Source organism: Pinus tabuliformis, chromosome J (genome assembly GCF_031772625.1).
Source record: "Pinus tabuliformis cultivar Carrire ecotype Pingquan chromosome J, CPIR1, whole genome shotgun sequence".
Lineage (NCBI taxonomy): Eukaryota > Viridiplantae > Streptophyta > Pinopsida > Pinales > Pinaceae > Pinus > Pinus tabuliformis.
The window spans coordinates 542,655,392-542,675,684 of record NC_142295.1 but is presented as its reverse complement, the minus strand read 5'-3'; the positions used below and the strand labels follow the sequence as shown (position 1 = coordinate 542,675,684).

The following is a 20,293-nucleotide window of genomic DNA, read 5'->3' as shown; positions in this document are numbered from 1 at the left end:
GTTTATATATATATATATATGTCTGACCGGGTTGTCAGGGATCATTCTTGTGGAGGAATGATTGATTATGCAGGTGAATGACATGAAGGGGTTCTTGGTCTTACGAGGAATAAATTGGGAAGATTGGCCCTGACAAATCTAAGAGGCCAGTATCATGTGGATATGAATTCATATTATGTGATTATATTATGTTGATGTTATGGTAGCTAATGTTGAGGGGTACATTAGCGGAATGAAAGTAGTGTGATCTGCGGCATGTTGGGATAAGAATGGATGGTGGAAAGACACTTAAAACAAGGTTGCCTAGTAGAGACAATGTGGTCTTTGGATGCGTGGTACTATTGTTGTGCATAGGTTGTATATGTTGTATTTGTGATGTTGTGTGCATTGTGTGTATGTAGTGAGTGTACGTGTTGTTTATGCAATGTTATGTACATCTTGTATGTGCAATGTTATGTACATATGGTGTTGTGTGCATATTGTACATGTGGTGCTATGTACATATGGTGTTGTGCGCATGATTGTAAATGTGGTGTTATGTGCATGTGGTGTTATGTACACGTTGTACATATGGTACTGTGTGAATGTCGTACATATTGTGTTGCAGGCACGCAATATTATGTATGTGCATTGTGTAGTTGTGGTATCGTGACATGTGTATTTGTTGTGTTGTACTTTGTATAGTACATGTACTGTGTTGTGTTGTATGCCAAGTGTAGGTACATGTATTGTGTGGTGTTGTACATCGAGTATGGATGTATGTGCTGTGGTGTACATCGGGTGTAGATGGGTGCATTGTGTGGTGTCATATGCTATGTGTGGATGTATGTGTTGTGATGTACATTGTGTATGTGTACGTGGTCGAAGAAAAGGCACTGGGTGATTGCTTGGTGTGGCAACTGATCTGGTGTGCGTACGGAAAGGACAAGCATAATAGTAGAAGCAAAGGACTGATCAAAGGATAAATATTAGTATTTTATTTCAGTTTCAATTATACATTTGATCTATGATTATGGTTTATGATCATTGTATGTGATTCATGATTCTTGATTTATGATGGTTGCATCTGGAGCTAACCATATGTGATATGTTTATACATGATGATTTGATCAAAGATGCTGGTTTGACTCGTTGTAACGAGAAGTAAACAAGATTGCAAGTGTACCTTATTGACAAGCTACCAATGAGGTATGATGTATTTTTCTTTTTAATCTAATGGAAGTTATGTGCTTGGTACAGGAAGCACGGAAATTCCCGGTTGGGTGGTTGAAATTGACTATAAGGATGAGCAGCAGCAGCAAAAGGAATTCAAACAGGTAGCAATGTGTTGGTAAAGTACTTCAGGAGCAAGGCCATTGTGGGATACTGGTGGCCAATCGTGTCCATTGATTGCCATGAGCATGCTATGACCGGTATGATCGTTTTGAGGTAGGTGTATGCCTTGGTTGTTGATCTTCCAATGCGAGTAAGCCTTGCCAAGGGATGGATCACCCATGATAGGGGATGTCAGGGAACTTGGAAGGTGAGTGACTACACGGATGGGGATGACCGGATTGCTCGAGGCACTATGTAGCAAAGAAGGGAAGGCTGGGGATGGATTTGTTTTGGTCATTAGCATTGCCAGATGGAATCATATGTACATTAGGAGGTGCCCTGGAACAATGAGCTGGTAACTGTTCACTGAGCGGACAAGTGGTGTAGGATTGTAGCATTGTACATTGGATGCAACTTTGACTGTGGGAGTGAATTCTGGACTTCCTGGAAAGGAGGTGAATCTTGGTATTACTTTTGAGGGTGGAGGTGTAAGCCTTTGGATTCCCTTGTTGTGAATGCATGCATCGTATCCTTTAATTTGTTGGTTGAGCAAATGTGCATATGTGCGTATGTGTATATCATTGTAAATACTGTATCGAGCTGGATTTATAAAGCTCCATAGACAATATGGTTATTTGATGGTCGAAGCAAATGTGTATAAGTATGTGTGGTTGTTAGTGTAAATACCGTAATGAGTTATGTTATAAAGCTCCAGTTAGCGGTATGTTGTCATGTTTAAGTAGTGGTCATTGTAAATACTGTAATGAATTGTGTTATAAACCTCCATGGGCAATATGTTTTGTTTTCAATGATTTGTTGGTTTGTAGGTGTCATTGAACACCGATGATGGTGTTCCCCCAAGGGGGAGGATTTTGTAATAACCTTGGTTAAACATCCATGTAAATATAAAAATAAGACCAAGGTCGTGGGACACTTATTCCAAGTTGAATGTTGGGAAAATCATCCTAGTGTGGGTGTTCATTTCAGTTATTATGGCTAAGGAAATTAGCAAAGGCTTTGGAAAGGAAAAATGACATTTTTTGGAAAATTATTTATGAAAAGAATGGAAATTAGGAGAAAAGGAAGGTGAAAGGTCACTGGTTGCATGTGAGGGGGAAAATGAAGAAAATAGAGGCCACATTGATAAAAAGGCTTATGAGCATCAGTTGTCAAGATTTTGCTCATACTTGTTCAGTTTTGGAGCTCTATCTCTATTCTTTCTCTCTCGCACTCTTGGACACTTAGATTTTTCTTGGACCACTTCAACATTAGATCAAGAAAAGTAAAAAAGGCAAAAAGGAAGCAAAGATCAAGCAAGGAAGAGCAGGATCAAGCAACTGCAGTGGGTTCACTTGTAGGTATCAATTTGCATGTGTGATTTCCTTGCAAGATGTGGCATGCATGGTTATGCATGTGTGTTCTTGGTTCTCTTGATGTCATTGGCATGGGTTTTTCCAAGTGTGGTAGTGTTCTTTAGCCTTGCCTTTCCATTTCCGGATAACCTTGAGGTGATGGGTTCTCATGTTTTGGTGGAGCTAGATTGCCAGATGGATTCAAAGCTAAGTGATATGGATCTCTGAAAGGAAAAACACATGGCCTAGTGATCCCTGAACTGGATTATGGATTGCGGTAAAGCCACTGGCCTAGTAACCCTTGAACCAGGCTATGGGTTGTGGTAAAGCCAGGTATTGTGCGCCTCGGTGGGCATAGGAATCCTCGATCGGTGAATGACGAGATATACGGTAAAGACTAGAGGTAGTTGCCCTTGATCAGGCCTAGGAATCCTTATCTGTGAATGACGAGATATACAGTAAAGTTTGGAAGGTGGTGTCTCACTCATGGCCTAGTGATCCCTGAATTAGACTGTGGGTTGTGGTAAAGCCTAGAGAATAGGATACAAGAAAATTCCTCACGGTGTAGGTGGAGAAATCCGATGGAATCCATGCTTGTTTTGGCCTAGTGATCCGGTGAGGATTACAGTAAAGCCTAATTCTATTGATGAGGGTGATGTAGTTTAGCCTCAGGAAGACCTAGCTGGTTCTTTTGGTTTGAGTACCACGTTCATGCTTGAAATATGGCATGGGGGTGATTGGCCGAAGAGAGATTTGACTCAGCTAATCTATGGTCGAGTGGAATGTGGAAGTCCCAAACTTGGTTGGCTTATGCATTCATTAATAAGAGTTCCTTCTCCTTGGTGTTTCATGTGTGAATGTACTGGTTCATATTTGGTATTTATGCATGTTGTATCCTTGTTATTTATGTTGGCTATATCTTGGTTATGAGCATGTTTTATGATTATGATAATATATGTATCTCATGTTTTGGTTGATAAATGAATGAATAATGAATATATGACCTAATAGATGATAATGCATCTAATGTGATGAGGCATCAATGCTTCCTTACAAATCTCAGATAAGTATGAGACCCCTATGCTCAAATCTATTGTTATGACCTGTATATTACATGTGCACAATGTGTTCGACAAAATGTTTGTCATGGTTAGGCTTGGTTAGATCAAGTACTTGATCAAGTTTTGTATTAAAGGATTTGTATTAGTGTCATCTATTGTCTTGGAAGGTCTCATCAAGTTATGGTCAGTGGTATGGAGACTAGCCCTGAAAAGTGGCTTAAATCTCGCAGTCTTTGACACAGAACTGGCTAAAAAGGACAACAATCTCTCTCTTGCAGGCATTGTGGGAGCGACTAGAGGGTCCCAGTCACATGCATGCCCATGTCATGGGAGCGACTGGGGTTTTTCCAGTGAAAAAGCAATTTGACTCAGGGCTTGGGCACCTCGAGTGGTGGATTAGCTCCTAGGTGTCTTGTGGCACTTGAGGGAGGTTTGTAAAGTGTTGATTCGTCAGTTCCACTTCCTTAATTGCACTTAGGGAGTTGAATCATATCATAGTAACTCTTTGTCACATGTTTACCCCGGTCATATCATTGCAATTTTTTGGAGTCAAAAGAATTCTGTCATTTGGGAATTTTTGTCGAACACACTTAGCTTTTGACCCTACCTGCTTCTTTCCAGTCCAAGAGAAACTTAAATAAATTGGCTTGTGATTCGATTTTAAATCCCAAAGTTGTTCTCCAATCAAAACTTCCTCCGTTTTCTCACACAAACCATGCGATCAAATTACATAATCTACTACACTTGCTCCATTATAAGTATTGCAATTGAAATTACCAAACTTTGCCCATCTAGTAAAACCATTACAAATGACTAAATCAGAAGCCCCATATAGAGTAACCAATTGTTCACCAAAGAGATTGCAACCCTTGTCCTCTGAAATTGTTTCCCACTAATGATTACTCTCTTATGTAAGCGAGACAAGGTCACAATCTTCTTTACAACAAAGAATGTTAGATTGCTCACTTGTAGTCCTAATATTGAAATCACCCACTATAAAGACTTCATTTAACTAAGAATATGTTGCAATGTTCGCTTTGCACCTCGAGATTTGATCCCTCTTGACGGTTAATAGATCCGAACTGAGATTAAGATGGATCTAGGCTACCATAACAATTATGTTGTGTTATATACCTCTTTTAGTTGACACAACTAAATAAAAAAAATGCACTTAATGGTCTTTTTTATTCTTTTAAATATTTTTAGACTTTAAATCTTCATTTTATTTAAGTGCTATACAATTATTATCTCCTTATGTGCACAATAATTTAATATACATAATGTTGTCACGCAAGATAGAGTTTTTCCAAGGAAATTAAACCTAAGGGGTGCTTCCCCACATTTAATGGTGTGGACTAATACACCTCGCCTAAGGAGATTCAAATTGGGTACTTGCCATTGTGAAACTAACCAATTGCTCAATAACATTGACATTGAATGACTGAGCAAAACCATTAGGATACACAAAAGATATAACTCCAAAGTAAAATTTGTGGGCATTGGTGACATTAAGGGAAAGAAGTGAATAGTGAGGTTGTTGGGACCATGCTAATCCCATGATTAAACCTGGGTAGGGAGGTTAACAATCACTATTCACAATTGTCTTCTCATGGGACGATCGATTGGTTGGTAAAATGGGATGTTATCCCGTCCACTTGGTTTCAAATCTCATGGGGGGGACATATTTGGCCCATTGTGATAAGGCTCAAGGAGTAGGCTCCCCACCCTTGTGGAGTCTTGGCTCTTGCTAAGTCATAAATCCTTGGTATATCTAACTTACTAACCATTGGATATACTCTTGGTGTCATAGGGGCAAACACTAGGTTTAATCTCAAGCCTCCCCCAAATTACTCCAATAAGTTACCCATTCATCATGGTTTAAAAAAAATCATTACTCACAACCACCGAGGGTAGACCTACTTGACACATAAAATATATAATTAAGTAAATAATTCGTACCTTTAAATCTACGCTCTTTAAAATGTTGAAGAACTTATAGTATTTGAAATCAATATGTAGATACTTAGCATTGGTCTTTTAACCTAATGAGAGTATGACTATTAGATTACTCCAATGAGTTACTAATTCACCATGGTAAAAAAATATCATTACTCACAACCAATAGGCTAGACCTAGTTGACACATAAAAAATATAGTTAAGTAAATAATTCATACCTTTAAATCTATGCTCTTTAAAATGTTCAATAACTTTTAATATTTGTAACCAATATGTAGATATTTAGAAGTTGGTCTTTTGACCCATTGAGAGTGTGACTATGACAAGGTATACAATGTACAAGCATAAGATAACTAACATGAAAGGCAAGGGGCTTCATAGTGTTGCTTCAAAGTATAGCCAAAATCACTTGTAAATGAAGAGGGGAGGACATAAAGATGCTAATTCTTGGCCAAACCATTGAAAAAGAGAAAATGATATCATTTTACATAATATTAATACTAATTTTTTTGGTTGGCATGAACGAAGGGGATTTGAACCTTGGATCTCATGGTTTACATAATACTTCATAACACGATGATCACCATTTGAGCTTCCATGGGCACATAATGCTAACACTGTTAAATACACTATTACATACAAATTTAAGAAGAAATTGCAGTGCAATGAAGAAATAAAGGATATGAGAAAAACAATATAATATAAAGACATCATTATCACCAATCTAAACAATTAGAAGTATATTCCCATGGAGTAGTCTATCTGTTCTACTTTTTGGACCCATATGCAACCAAAATTAGTCAAATAACAACCAAAATCAATGGATATACAACCAAAATAAATCCAAAAAGTAAAATAGGTAGGCTATTCTCATTTCTATTATAGTTAGCTTAAAAAGAAAAATCAACATTGCTAAAACAAGAACAAACTCCCATGAGCTCTAGAGTGAAATAGGGAGTTGACAAATCCTAAAACGTCTTAGGATGAAAGAATTTGTCATCTTTATGATACTAAGAAGGTGGAGGATGAAAAACACTTTTTCTTATACTACCTATCTATGCCCACATTGGCTCTATAATTTAAAATATTTATTATATTAACTATATTTATAACTTATTAGCTCTTCAAAATTATAAAGACTTACCAAACCTTTCTCCAATGTTTTCTATCTTTATTTCTCTCTCTCTTCTTCTTTGATGGTGGCAAAACCTATCATAATTTAGTTGCAATAAACAATGAGGACAACTATCATTAGCTATTATCTATGAATGTGGGTTGATTCATGGCCATTATTCAAATGAAAATCACACTAACTGAAATACCTGAATAATGAAAATCACACTAACTGAAATACCTTGTTGGTGGTCTGTAAAGGGGTAGACTTTCACCCCTATTGGATGCCTTTTCACTTTGGGCCATTAACTTGTTTCATTGCATTCGAAGAAAACGAGCTCTTAGGCAATTAGATGGAGTTTAAGATCTTAATTTAAGGCCAGAAGATAATTTTAGCCTAAATAATATTTTAAAAAACCAATATCTCTTATGATGATTAAGACTACCTTTAATAAAATCATATCTCATTAATTACATTTAACTTTATTCCTATACGATAAAAGCAAATACTACCCTACTTTTATTTTATATAATCTTTTTAATTATACAAACAAAATGCTCAAACAAATCAATTTTATTATTATTTTTTGTTTGTTTGTTAAGTTGTATGTGATTCTCTAGGCTTGACCTATGGCTTGAGGAACTGTGACCCACGGGCATCTAAGCTGTTAAAGTCACCTGGGGATCGCACCCGGCTCGGGCCACACCAACCCTTAACTGACTAGCTTTTTTAGCATGTCTCCTCCCCTAACACACGCACAACCACCCCTCATGAAATTTGATCATGGGTCACCTCGCTGACGAAACCCATCCTTAATCAGTGGTGCTAGTAAAACTTGACAAATCAATTTTATCATTATTTTTATTATTTATATTATAAATTTAATTAATAAAAAATTAGCTTGTCGACCTACTAACAACATCTCAACATTAAATTAAAAATTGGATTGTGGCCATACTAACATCATCTCAACATTAAATTAAAATGGGAATTAAGAAATTGGAAACCCTAACTTAATATGTGAAATAAATATATGGAGCATTAATCGTCTAATTGTGAAGGCCCATGGAGCACAAAGATGGACTTTCCCATGATATTGACATTTAAAAATTGTATCTCTAGGAATTTTGTTTAAAAGGTTCCAGACCACGATTAAGTTGAATTGGAATAATGTTGATGTCCAATTGGTGAGATCACGAAAATATATATACCCAACCATGTAGCAGATTTCGGTGTTCCTGGAGGACAGCCTCGCCATTATTATCTGAACAAGTATCAGGAGGAGATTCTAAAGATGCAGAGCCTAACCAGACATGCGGTTCATCTTCTCGGAGGTCAACACTTCACGCCTCGGCAGGGTTCGATCGTGGATCATTCACAAGTTCGTGGAATCCACATCGAACCAGGAGCTCGGGAGAAAGCGGTATGTGATTCCTGCCATTCCTTTTATCTTCACTTCTAAATTGGGGTTATTTTTCCTCCCCTTCACTCCCTGAAAGATAATCCCGTCGATGACATATTCTATTTTATCATTGTAGAAAAACCCTACGATCGCATCAAAGCACTGCTAAATAATATGATACGAAAGCTTTACGTTGGCAGTAGCACATTGACTGTTCTTTCTTCACTGCCAAATTTATCTACGCTTCCTTGTTTGGAGAGGCATTTTTATTATAGTTTACTTCTCTCTCTTTGTCCCCAGAAATGGTCTATAACTTTTGACTACAGATGTGCAATAAAGTCTCTATCGTTTTAACTGTCCAATTTTCTATAGAAGAGGGGCACGTTCCTTAACAATAACTGCATTATATCACTTTCTTTTAGGACTAACATAAATATCAGATACTTTCTACCGTTAGATAATATTTGCCACATCAAAAAATATTTACTAAGATTTGAATGGAAATGGATGTAGAAAAGGGCTTATCAGATGCATTAGCAATTAAGATAATGGATTCAGAGCACTCTGGGAGGTTGGACTATTAGCAAGTTTCATTCAATGCACATGCTACACAAATATGGACACTTTACCTTTAAGAAAAGTAAAGAGCAAATTTGTGCCAAATTTTTTTAGGGAGATCGGCTAGATACTGTGCTATAAAATAATATGAAAACCTTATGGATCAAAGGAATTCAAGAAGAGAGATTGAATAATTGAAACAAATCAGGGAGGAAATCCGTACTCTAGAAAACAATGGTAGCAGTTCAGAAAGCAGAATAAATAGGAATACATAAAGAAAACCTATTGTTATAAAGTAGGGACAAGGAAGACCCTATCTACCTCGAGGAGATTGAGGAAGCCTTCATAGAGTTCTGGGGCAGGAATCTATACCTCAATTTCTAGTTGAGAATAAGGGATCAAAAGGGGAAGAAAATCATCAGCAAAGCAAGAGAAAGAGAGGCACTAAAGGAAAGTGATGGCTATCATCCTGTCTTTCAAGAATTGCTTAAGCCAGGTCAAGGTACCAGTAGAGCCAGCCAAGGTATCTCTAAGTGAAGATTCTTATTTGGAATGCTAAGGTCCTCGGCCTAAGTTTAAAAGTTAGGACTTTAGAAAGGAATTCTAGGGAATGAAACCTGTATATAGTATTAAGACATGAAACCAAACTTTATAATTAAAGAGTACGTATATGTTAGGTGTTAAAATACTGATTGATTGCAAATGTACGGCAATGGATGAGTAGTGCGATAAGGGGGATTAACAATATTTTGGAAATACAACTTTCTTGATTTTAGTGAAATAGTGAGTGGTAATTCTTGGATGAGGATTACTCTTTAGAAAAGACCAGGTCTAGGAAGTAAGGATTACAAATATTTATGCCCGATTTTCGTCTATGGGAAGGAATGAGTTGTAGAGCTCTTCAGAATCAGATGATCATCAAAGCAAACCTTTAGATTGAATAATAGTAGGAGAAGTTAATGTCATATTGTCGAAGCTGAAATGAAAGCAGACAATTAGGGAAGAAACACATATAGGGAAAACATGAAATTCTTGATGGAAAACAGCAATTTGATTGATATCAGACCCATGGAAGCATTGCATTTCTGTACATTGTATACATGGAGCATTAAAAGAAAAGGAATGCCTTATATAGCTGAGGGCCTTGATAGATTTATGGATCAAGAAATTTACTTGGAAAAGAATCTGATCACCTCGAGTCCGATATCTTGCTTTAGATACAATCATTGGCTAATTTAGAAGGAAATTGGGAGAAGAGAAAAATGGAACATGCACCTGTCAAATTTAGTCCAACTTGAATGGAGAACCAGGATCACGTGGAAAAAAATCAAAACATGGGGGAAGAGAGATTTCACAGGGCTTTAATTGTATACTAGAAAGGAAATTGAAGAAAATCAGAGTAAACTTACAAATTTAGGTGAAAAGAATTAGAAATCAGCAAGTAAGCAAACACAGATTCTAAGCTCCAGACTGGAGAACATCCACAGGGAATTGGCAAGAAAAGGAAATTTATGCTAAATATAACTAGATCATACACAAAATAAGTATAATGATTTATAAACTCTAGATTGGAGAACACAGAAATAAATTATAGGAGAAGGGGCATCAGATACTGTTTTTGTTGGAGGATTACCAGGGAGTCGGAAAATCTCTATTTCAAAGAAACAGGCAATGGAGGCAAGGATCAAGGATGGCATTGCTTTCAGGAGAGGTACGAGTTACTATGTTCTTTATGACAAAGTAACTCTCTAGAGAAGAAACATTGATGAACTTTCTGTCATTGATTGACTCACCTAGTTAATTAATACATTATGGTGACTTAGTTCTTTTATGTAATGCTGAAATAATGGTTGCTAGTGCCTATGTAGGGCATGGTCAATTTTGATCCTAGTCTTCTAATTTTGGTTTTTTTATAAATAAGGCAAGATTGAAGATTCTGGTTCGTATTTATTTGCACCTCAAACCTTGTATATCGTTCTGTCATTTGAACTATTTACTCTACTTAGGGAAGCTACATGGTGCATTGCTGATATCAGTGGTATCAGTGTGGGAGATCTACTCTCTTTTGGGAACTTCATCATGTTCTCGGTAGATCTGATACAATATCTGAACAAACTAGCTCTCATTGAGTGTTTCCATTATCCTTGCTTGCTTCTCACAATTTTGCTAGCCTATATTGAAGGTCTCCTTTTACAGTTGCTAGCAGCTTTCTACCCCTGTTGGCTCATCTAGAAGTTTCTCACTTTTGCTAACGAACTAGTCTCCATGGTCGCCAAATGAGATCACCTCCTAGAGTGGCCAAGCAAGACCGCACCATCAGACAAGCAACATTTTGAATATAACTTACAACAACAAACTACAATGCATGAGATGATACAGAGTTTTCAAATGCTTCTCAAACCAAGGTTAACAACACCCACCCTCGGGATTCAAGTGGATGCTAGGGTATCTTTGTGTAACAACCCCATTGTGTGGTGGTTACCTTGTAAATTTTGGATTTGATGAATCTGTTAGTGAGAATGTTGTTGGTGATGATTATGGCTGATCACCTCCTTGATGATTTTTGATTATGACTTAATGACTATTAATGGATGAATGATGATATCCTCGATGACTATTGTTGATGCTTATGAACTAGAGGATTGGTATCGATCACCTTGTCCTTTCTAGTCTTGATGGTCTTTAGGAGATGGTGTTTTGGACTGATCATCTCCTTGTTGCTTTCTTTTGTTGATCATTGGTTATGATAGACATAGGGGACCTATGTGGTTGCTTGGATATTCTTTGATGCGGTTAATGAGCATCTATAATCCTTGATGTTGGTTATTAAACATTGATATTCCTTATTGATGGTTTTGTAGCGTTGGTATTATTGATGATGGCTTATGGTTGAATACTTAAATTACTGTTGATTACTTCAGTGGTTATGACATGCACATGAATTACAATTGATATGCTTTCTTATCATGATACTCCTTATTGTTAAGGATGATGTTGCATATATTAGTATTATTGGGAAATGCATAATCTGCCACAGGTTGAGATATCGAGGAATAGGTAGGGGAATCACATTTAAGGGAAGTGTTGATGTTCAATGAGGTGACCACCTAGTCCCAGTGCTTAAGAAGCCTCGGGAAGGGGAAGTGATGTGAAGGCAAGGGGAATGAACTTTGAATTTCTTTACCCACTTCATGACACTTGTAATTTCTCTCATAAGCCTAATCTTTCCTTTGCATGAGCAGGTGGGGCGGGAGGGAGAGGAAAGCGAAGAGCCAATCTTAGGAAGTGTTGTTAGACTTGGGAAAGTTTAAAAAAAGAAAGGCTTGCCTTGTGTTAGAGGGTTGGCCATTGAAAGGTTAATGGAAATTTTGACTTGAGTACGCTTTTTTGCATTGCGATTTTGGGGAGCAGGTTGATTACTTTTCTAACCTGGTTTGAGTGGATCTATGTGTTAGGATATTCCGATACATAGGAAATACTTAAGTATAACTTGGTCTAGTGTAGAGTTAGGTAAAGTGTGTTTTTTTACTATGTACTTTTGTAACTTACAATTTGACGGTCATGATATGTTCTAGACATGAAGTGATCCGACGGTTCATTCTCTCCTCGGTATTACCAACACTTGATCTGTGGCTTAACACCCGATTGGTTCATGATCTCTATTTAAAGAGCATGGAGGGTGATTTGTAGGGTGACCATTCATGAGAGAAGCTTATGTAAATTTTTTCTTTCTTTTATTAATAAATTGTCTGAAGTGGCCGCGTTGGCTCAAGCCGTGGACTGTTTCCCTCTTTGAGGTTTTTAACCATGTCAAGAATATTGGTGTATTGATCTGTGATCTGTTTGTGAGTGGTGTCCTTTGGTGTTCTATCTGAGGAACTTACCTTGTAAATTCCTACATGGTATCAGAGCTATTTGAGGGCTGCATCCGTTGGTGATCCAAATCTGAAGCCAGTACAATTGCATCCGACTGTCGTGTCCTAGATCTATTGTTTTTGACCGCTTTCAGGTCGAGAGGACTGCTCTATTGTGTTAGGAGCATCTGTTCCAATGAGGAACCCCTTTCGTTTCACGCGAAAAGGTTTCCGGTAGCCCTAACTATGTCATTTTTAAGATCTGGAGGTATGTAGTCTTTATTTGTAGTTCTACTTATTCATTTCTCTATTTATTTCGGTTTATTTAGCTCTCTGTTTTTTTTATTACCGGATCTATACCTTTCATTTCTACGTATGCGATTTGGGCAAATCAGAAACAGAAAGGGAGTATTTTTCTCATGCGTATGCTCTTTTCTGCCGCAACTAAGTGTGATCTCAAAAAATCAGAAACATTGAGGAAAATATTTAGGTTTTGGTGAAAGCTAATTTCAAGCCATAAGGTTTGGTTTTTTTTTGCATGTCTGGGTTGGGTTGTGTGGTTTTTTGTTTTGTAGGCAAAAAGAGTTTTTTCAAGCAAGCACGCACCCCAAAGCTTCAGTGACTTAAAAAAAACCCCTTCCTCTTTTCCAAAAATTACTAACCTTTTAAACTAGCTCACTTAGTTGAAAGTTACTTTATGAGAATAGAGGTCTTGGGTTCAAGTCTTTCTTTTTGTTGAGTTACTTTTACAAAAAGTACATGTAACTTATGTTTTAAAGTTACTTTATGTAAAAGTGTTCTCCCCATTATAAAAAGTGAGTCACTTATAATTCTAAAGTCTCTTTATATTTTATTTAAGTTACAATTTAGTGACTAGCTCAGAAAGTAACCATTGTAAAAGTGACTTTCACTTATTTATAAAAGTGGGTCACATATTTTTTTTTTTAAAGTGAGCTAATTAGATTAAATTTGGAAGGGGGGGGGGGGGGTTATTTTAAATATAACATTATCATTCACTTCCGCACATTGACGCACTTCGTTGGCATCTTCAACAACTTTTCTTCAAAAAGCCATAACTTCTTCATTCGGAAGCCGTTTTTTTGAATCAGCCTAATTTTTCAAGATATTTCCATTGGAACACTTAGTTTCAACATCTACAGCTTCAGTTTCTGTTAAAATGGAAAGTCCATGCCAAGTTATTCTTGACAAAACCAACTACTTCCAATGGTGATCCTACATTGTGGATTTACTTAAAAGTAAAGGTCTTTACAGAATAGCCTTAGGCCAAGAAACTAAACCTAAAGATGAAGATAAGGCAGCCAAATGGGAAAATAGGCAAGATCAAGCACATGGGTTAATAGGGATGTCTATTTCTCCAGACCTTAGATTCCATATCGTAGAACTTGGTACCCCAAATGAAGCAATGAAACATCTCACTAAAGTTTTTGGGATTAAAAATGAAATTAGAGCCCATCAACTCGAAAATGAGTTGCTTACGTTGGATTCCAATAATTTTTCTTTCATTGAAGATTTTTTGTCCAAGTTCAAGACCCTTAGACTTCTCTTGGAAGGTGTTAAGGTTAAGAAAGAAGATGGTAGCCTTATCTATTCCATTCTTACTAAGTTGGGACCAGCCTACTCTGTGCTTGTTTCCACCTTCCATTCTACTAGAAAAGTCTTCATTTCCCAAGGACAAGACTACAAGTCCCCCTCTTTTGATGCCTTTTGTGATTCTTTAATAAGAGAACAAGAAAAACTCTTACATCTTGGTCTTCTTAATCTTGGAAACTCTTCTAAGAAAGCCTTAGCCGCCCAACAACAACCAAATTCAAAGAATTCTAAGAAGCAATGTCCTAAAAAGAGTGGTCCTAAACCAAACAAGGGTCCTAAGCAATTTCAATCTGAAAATGAAAAATCAATTCAACAAAATGATAAGGCGAATAAAAACAAAGGGAAGAAGATTGATAGACATTGCAACTTTTGTAATCGAGATGGCCACTTAGAATCCAAATGCTTTAAGAAGATGGAAGCCTTGGAAGCAACAATGAAGAAGCATAACATCCATTTGGATCATTCTTCAACTTTAACTTCATTTTCAGGAATAACACTTTCTACATGTGGTTGTCAAGCATCTCGGTCTGGTTATGCACTAAATGTATCTTCTTTTTCTCATTCTCATGAGTGGCTCATTGATTCTGGAGCTTCCTATCACATGGCCAAAATCAAAGCCATGTTTTCTTCTTTAAATGATTGTAACACCAAAAATATATATGTTGGTGATGATAGATCTCTTAGTGTTGTAGGGACTGGAACTATTCATCTAGACAATGGTCAATTTAATGATGTATTATGTGTTCCAACCTTATCCTGCAACCTTCTATCTGTATATCAGATAACTCATTCAGGTGAAAGGTAAAATCGTTGAATTTTCACCTCATGATGTTGTAATTAAGAACCTAAGAGATCCTAGACAGATTTTAGCTATTGGCATTGTTGATGATTCTACAAGGTTGTATAAGTTTAACAACTTTGGGTCATCAATTCTTCCCTCGATATTTGTTGCTTATAATGATGAAGTGAACAAACTTTGGCATGAGCGATTTGGTCACTTAAACTATCGCTCCCTTCAAAATCTATGTAAAGAAAATATGGTGACAGGTCTTCCTATGGTACCTTGCAGAGATGGTGTTTGTTCCAGACGTGTACTCGGAAAACATCATCGGGATAGTTTTGAAAAATGTGCCTCTTGGCACGCCTCAGCCCCTTTACAGCGTGTGCATAGTGATTTATGTGGTCCACTTCCAATTGTTTCATTCTCTAGCTACAAGTATTTCTTAACTTCCATTGATGATTTCTCCAGACGCACTTGGTTATGTATACTTCTTAAAACTCAAGAGTGAAGTATTTAACATGTTCTTGGCTTTAAGGCCTTTGTTGAGAAACAATCTGGACATCAAATTCTTAAGCTAAGATTTGATAATGGTGGAGAATATGTTAACAACAAATTCATCAACTTTTGCACTGAGCATGGAATTCAAATGCAACATACTGTTCCATATACTCCACAACAAAATGGTGTAGCTGAAAGGAAGAATCACACCTTAAAGGAAATGGCTAATTGTATGCTTCAATCTAAAGGACTTAGTCTTAATTTTTGGGCAGAAGCAATTAACTGTGCAAATTACATAGTAAATCGCACTCCTACTAAGGTTTTAAAGAATATCACTCTAGAAGAAGCATGGAGCTCAATTAAACCAGATGTAAGTCACTTTCGTGTTTTTGGAAGTGAAGCATGGGCCCATATTCCCGATGAGAAATATAAAGCCTTAGAACCTTAGCGTGAAAAATGTATTGTTGTTGGATATTCTGAAGATGTCAAAGGATATAGACTTCTTTTACTTAAGTCCAAAAATGTTATCATTAGAGGAGATGTAGAGTTTGCTGAAATTATATCGACCTACGAGCCTAGTTCGGCGGATGTGCCACCTCTCTCTATCCCTTCTACTTCTGAAAACATTTCTTCTTCAGATGATGATAGCGAGGATGGCAATCCTCCCCCACCTTCTCAGGGTCCTCTTTCAGGTCCTCAGCTTCCAAAATGGGTCCGTGCTACTCGGGATGCAACAAGTGCTCTTGCAGGTGATCCTACAGATCAACGACATACACTTCCACCACCAATATGCCAAAGCCCTTGGATCCATTTTGGTAGTATGAGGAAGCTGGTGGTGCGACAAATCGGTAAATACTAAGTTGCAAATTGTGTGGGGCCAAGATGACAAGAGGGTATCCCAATTGAAATACCATATAGATAGAATCCAAGTACATGATGTTGGGATTTGCAATAAATCTAGCCCGAAGCTTATAAGAGTTGCATATGAAGCAATTGAGGAAAAACACGGAAATAAATAAGCAGCTGCAAACAAGGCGGAACGTGCAGGCAAATCTTCAGGGCTATTTGCTTCTGAGACTGAGCCTAAGGGTAGTGGGAGGGGCTCCATAGCTTCACCTGTTGATGTTACTGGGAGGTCATCATTTTTTGTTCCATGAATCGGACATGGAACACAACCTTCAATAAAGTCAGTAATAAAAAAAAGGAGAAGCAAGAAGCAAACAAAGTTATGGGGAGTTGTCTTTGCTAAAGTGACTTACCCCTCAACGTCAACAAAAACAATCTATTTTGGCAGGCAATGCATGATGCTATTGATGTTGTGCGCCTAGGGTACACAAGTGCTACATATTTGGAGTTGCAGGGGCCAATACTTGTTAATTTTAGGTATGTTCTATGCTTAGAGAAATTTACTTCAATTTTTCATATTAGCCCAATGACAATATTCAGATTAGCAATCACATCAACATGATAGTAAAGCGCAGATAAAACATATATATAAACAACAGAAGACAAGCCAAGACAAGAGGACACAAGATGTGGCACCAGCCAGGGACAAACCCCAATGTGGGGAAACCCTTGATCAATTCTTCTTATATTCTTCAATAGTTCAGTAGAGAGAGAGATAGTACAAATACATTTGAAGTCAATACTTGACTTGCCAAAATAGGAGATTAGACAACAATGGTCTTCACCATGAAGATGACATAATGAGGTTGTAGATCTGATGACGAGGACTGAAGATATGCAGCAGGTGATAGGCCTAGAACAACTCAACCAATTACCCCAAAAAATTGAAGCTTTCCTTTCATAAGACTCTCCTTCCTTTGCTGCTTCACTGATCATGTCAAGGCTGCTCATCTGGAAACTTGTATATGTTGTAAGGAGTCAGGACTGACGCATATCTTGGCAAACCTGATTACTGGTTAGGGCACAAACTTAGTGTGCTACAACACCCTAAACACCTCCACAATCCACCTATATATAGTGGCTAACCTTCATACAATCCACCCAACCACACGTTGCCTTATAAGGTTGCTATCTTTCTGAATGCAACACTTAGAGACCTTCAACTGCTGGCTATGGCCTGCTGCCTAACCCAATAGTGCACTGTAACTATAGTCCCTCCAAACAATGATCCAAACAACCCTTAAGCAACAACCCCTAGCTTCTCCTTTGAGCGGATTCTCCTGCCCAACATACCCAGTTCAAGAACAGCTTGAACATACCCAAACAAGTCCTGAAATGGCCATGCTGTCACCTACAACAATGTAGCATTATGACACTAGCTAGGTGATTGTAACGAGGTCTCTTTGAGCTGCGTATAAGGGTCTAATTACTGCGAAGTTAGAGTCACTCACTAGCTGTGTATGAGGGCTCAATATATTGCAGATTTAGTCCTTCACAAGCTGCTGGTTAGGGCCTCTTCAACTGCAGTTTAGATCACCTTCTTTAGGACTGCGGCTAGGGCAGCATTAATCCTACTTTGATGGTGGATTAGGGCATGGCTTGACCCTCCTTTCTCTGCGGCCAAATTACTCCTTATAGGACTGCGACTAGGGCAACATTACTTGGGTAGCATATAAGTCTCCTTTATGACTGTGATTAGGGCTCTTTAGGGCAACATATAAGAATTTTTCCCTCAGCTGTGTATAGGCCTCCTTTACTGCAGCTAGATCTCCTTCTAGGATAGAAAGTTAGGGCCTTCTTTGATCTGCGTCTAGGGCTTCATCATCTTGACCTCTCTTGCCACCAAAACCCAAAACAAGTGGAGAGAGATCATGAGTGGAGTGTAAAATGACTTGAAGACCTCTTCTATTTATAATAAAATGTTGAGGACAAGTGGGGGTAATTTGGTTGCTCGCCGACCTTGACGAATTGTCACATAACACAAATAAATACATATCTCCATGAATACATGTCGGAATTGGATGATCTTTAGATCAATCCTACACCTCTCGATAAGAGGTATCCAAGAAAAATATCAGCTGCCATAAATAAGATGACTTGCATGGAGTTTGGCCCTAGTTGCCAATTTTAACACTTCCTCTCAACTAGGGAGAACTCCATCTGCTAGTCTGTACTATCTCTGCCATCAATGCAGTGCCCTGCACTCCTAAGCTCTGCCTTGCTTTGCTGAACTATGAAGAAGAAGAAGTGATCGAGAATGTGTCATACCATTCTCTACTGACCCGAAGTGAGTCCCAAATAGAGAGTGTCTCATACCACTCTTATTGATCCGAAATCAGTTCCAAATAAAGAGAGCGTCTCATACCACTCTTACTGACCTGAAGTTAGTTCCAATTGATCCCAGATCAATATCATCCTAGCATAGGGAGTACGGTAGTACATAATGCGTCCATCGGTAGTACTATGGTCCCTATCCTCATTTCCCTACTTATTGGCCAGATGAGAGGCACTTCCCATGAGTCCTAGTCTGCATGGGTAGGATGACTCAGCAGGAGAAGGATGAACCACTCATCCTGCCTACATGTTGCCATGGGGTATCCTAGGGGAAGGTTGAACCACTCACCCTGTACACAACAAATCACTAGGGGAAGGCTGAACCACTCACCCTATGATTTTCTCTCAACAGGAGAAGGATGAACCACTCAACCTGCTTACATAGCAAACCACTAGGGGAAGGTTGAACCACTCACCCTATGGTTGCTCATCGCTCCAAGAAGTACCCCATGCCCCCTGGAGTTCCCAAAGCGTAATATATCATAGAGGACCCTCAGGAGAGGGTCTCTCCATGACTCCTAGTCATTCTCGGAAAGTCAAGAATTTGATCTTTCCCAGGGGCTTCATCTGAATATTGGCGACCTGCATATTAGTCCCAATGTGATGGAGCCTTATTACTCCTCGCTGTACCATATCTCGGATAAAGTGGTACCTGATGTCTATATGCTTGGAGCGATCATAGAACATGGGATTCCTCAACAATCAAATCCCACTCTGGTTGTCACAGAACATCACGATGGTATTCAGCACGTGTCCAAACAACTCATTGAAGAGCTTCCACAACTAGACAACGTCACAGGAGGCCATACTCTTAGCTATGTATTCGGCCTCAGCGGTGCTCAAAACAACCAAATTCTGCTTCCTGCTCATCCAGGATATCGAAGTAGAACCCAAGGAGAACCAACACTCAGAAGTGCTTTTGCGATCCTCCACACTGCTTGCCCAATCAACATCAGAATAATAATGCAGCCTCACAACTCCAGCAGTGTATCTCAGTCCATGAGTGATTGTGCCCCGAAGATATCTCAGAAGATTCTTGGCACCAATCCAATGTGAGTGAAGAGGCTCAGCCATATGTTGGCTCAACATGCTAACTGCAAAACATATATTCGGACGGGAGTTCACCAAGAACGTTAATGCTACTATGAGTAGATGAAACTCAGAGGCATTTCCCAAATCAGGTCCAGCAACACTACCGCATAACTTCTTAAAGTTAAGCTTATCGGGGTAGTCACGGGCTTGCATTCCATCATTCCAAATTCGAAATCCAACTCCCTCTTACTTTTGCAAATGAGAAGGTTTGAATCTGCCATATCGAGGTTATCCATATAAAGTACCAGTATGAGAGATCTATCATCCACAACCTTAAAGCAATGGTTTGGATTGGCTTCACTCCTAGTGAATCTCAACACCATCAGATAGCTATCAATCCTTTCATACCAAGCCCGGGGTGCTTGCTTCAAGCCATAGAGAGCTTTCTTCAACCTGCATACATGAGATTCCTCATCCTGGATCTCAAACTCCTCGGGTTGTTTCACATCCGTGGTCTTG

General features: G+C 38.3%; 1 protein-coding gene across 1 annotated transcript in view; it reads left to right on the top strand.

Annotated features, from left to right (window-relative positions):
* The first annotated feature begins 7,972 nt into the window (after window positions 1-7,972).
* LOC149228157 (succinate dehydrogenase subunit 7B, mitochondrial-like) overlaps window positions 7,973-20,293 on the top strand; it is a 62,212-nt gene continuing 49,891 nt past the window's right edge. The window contains exon 1 of the mRNA XM_089378062.1: window positions 7,973-8,221. Within this exon, the coding sequence (XP_089234188.1) occupies window positions 8,093-8,221 (129 nt within the window). The 5' untranslated portion in view covers window positions 7,973-8,092. The remainder of the gene's footprint in view (window positions 8,222-20,293) is intronic.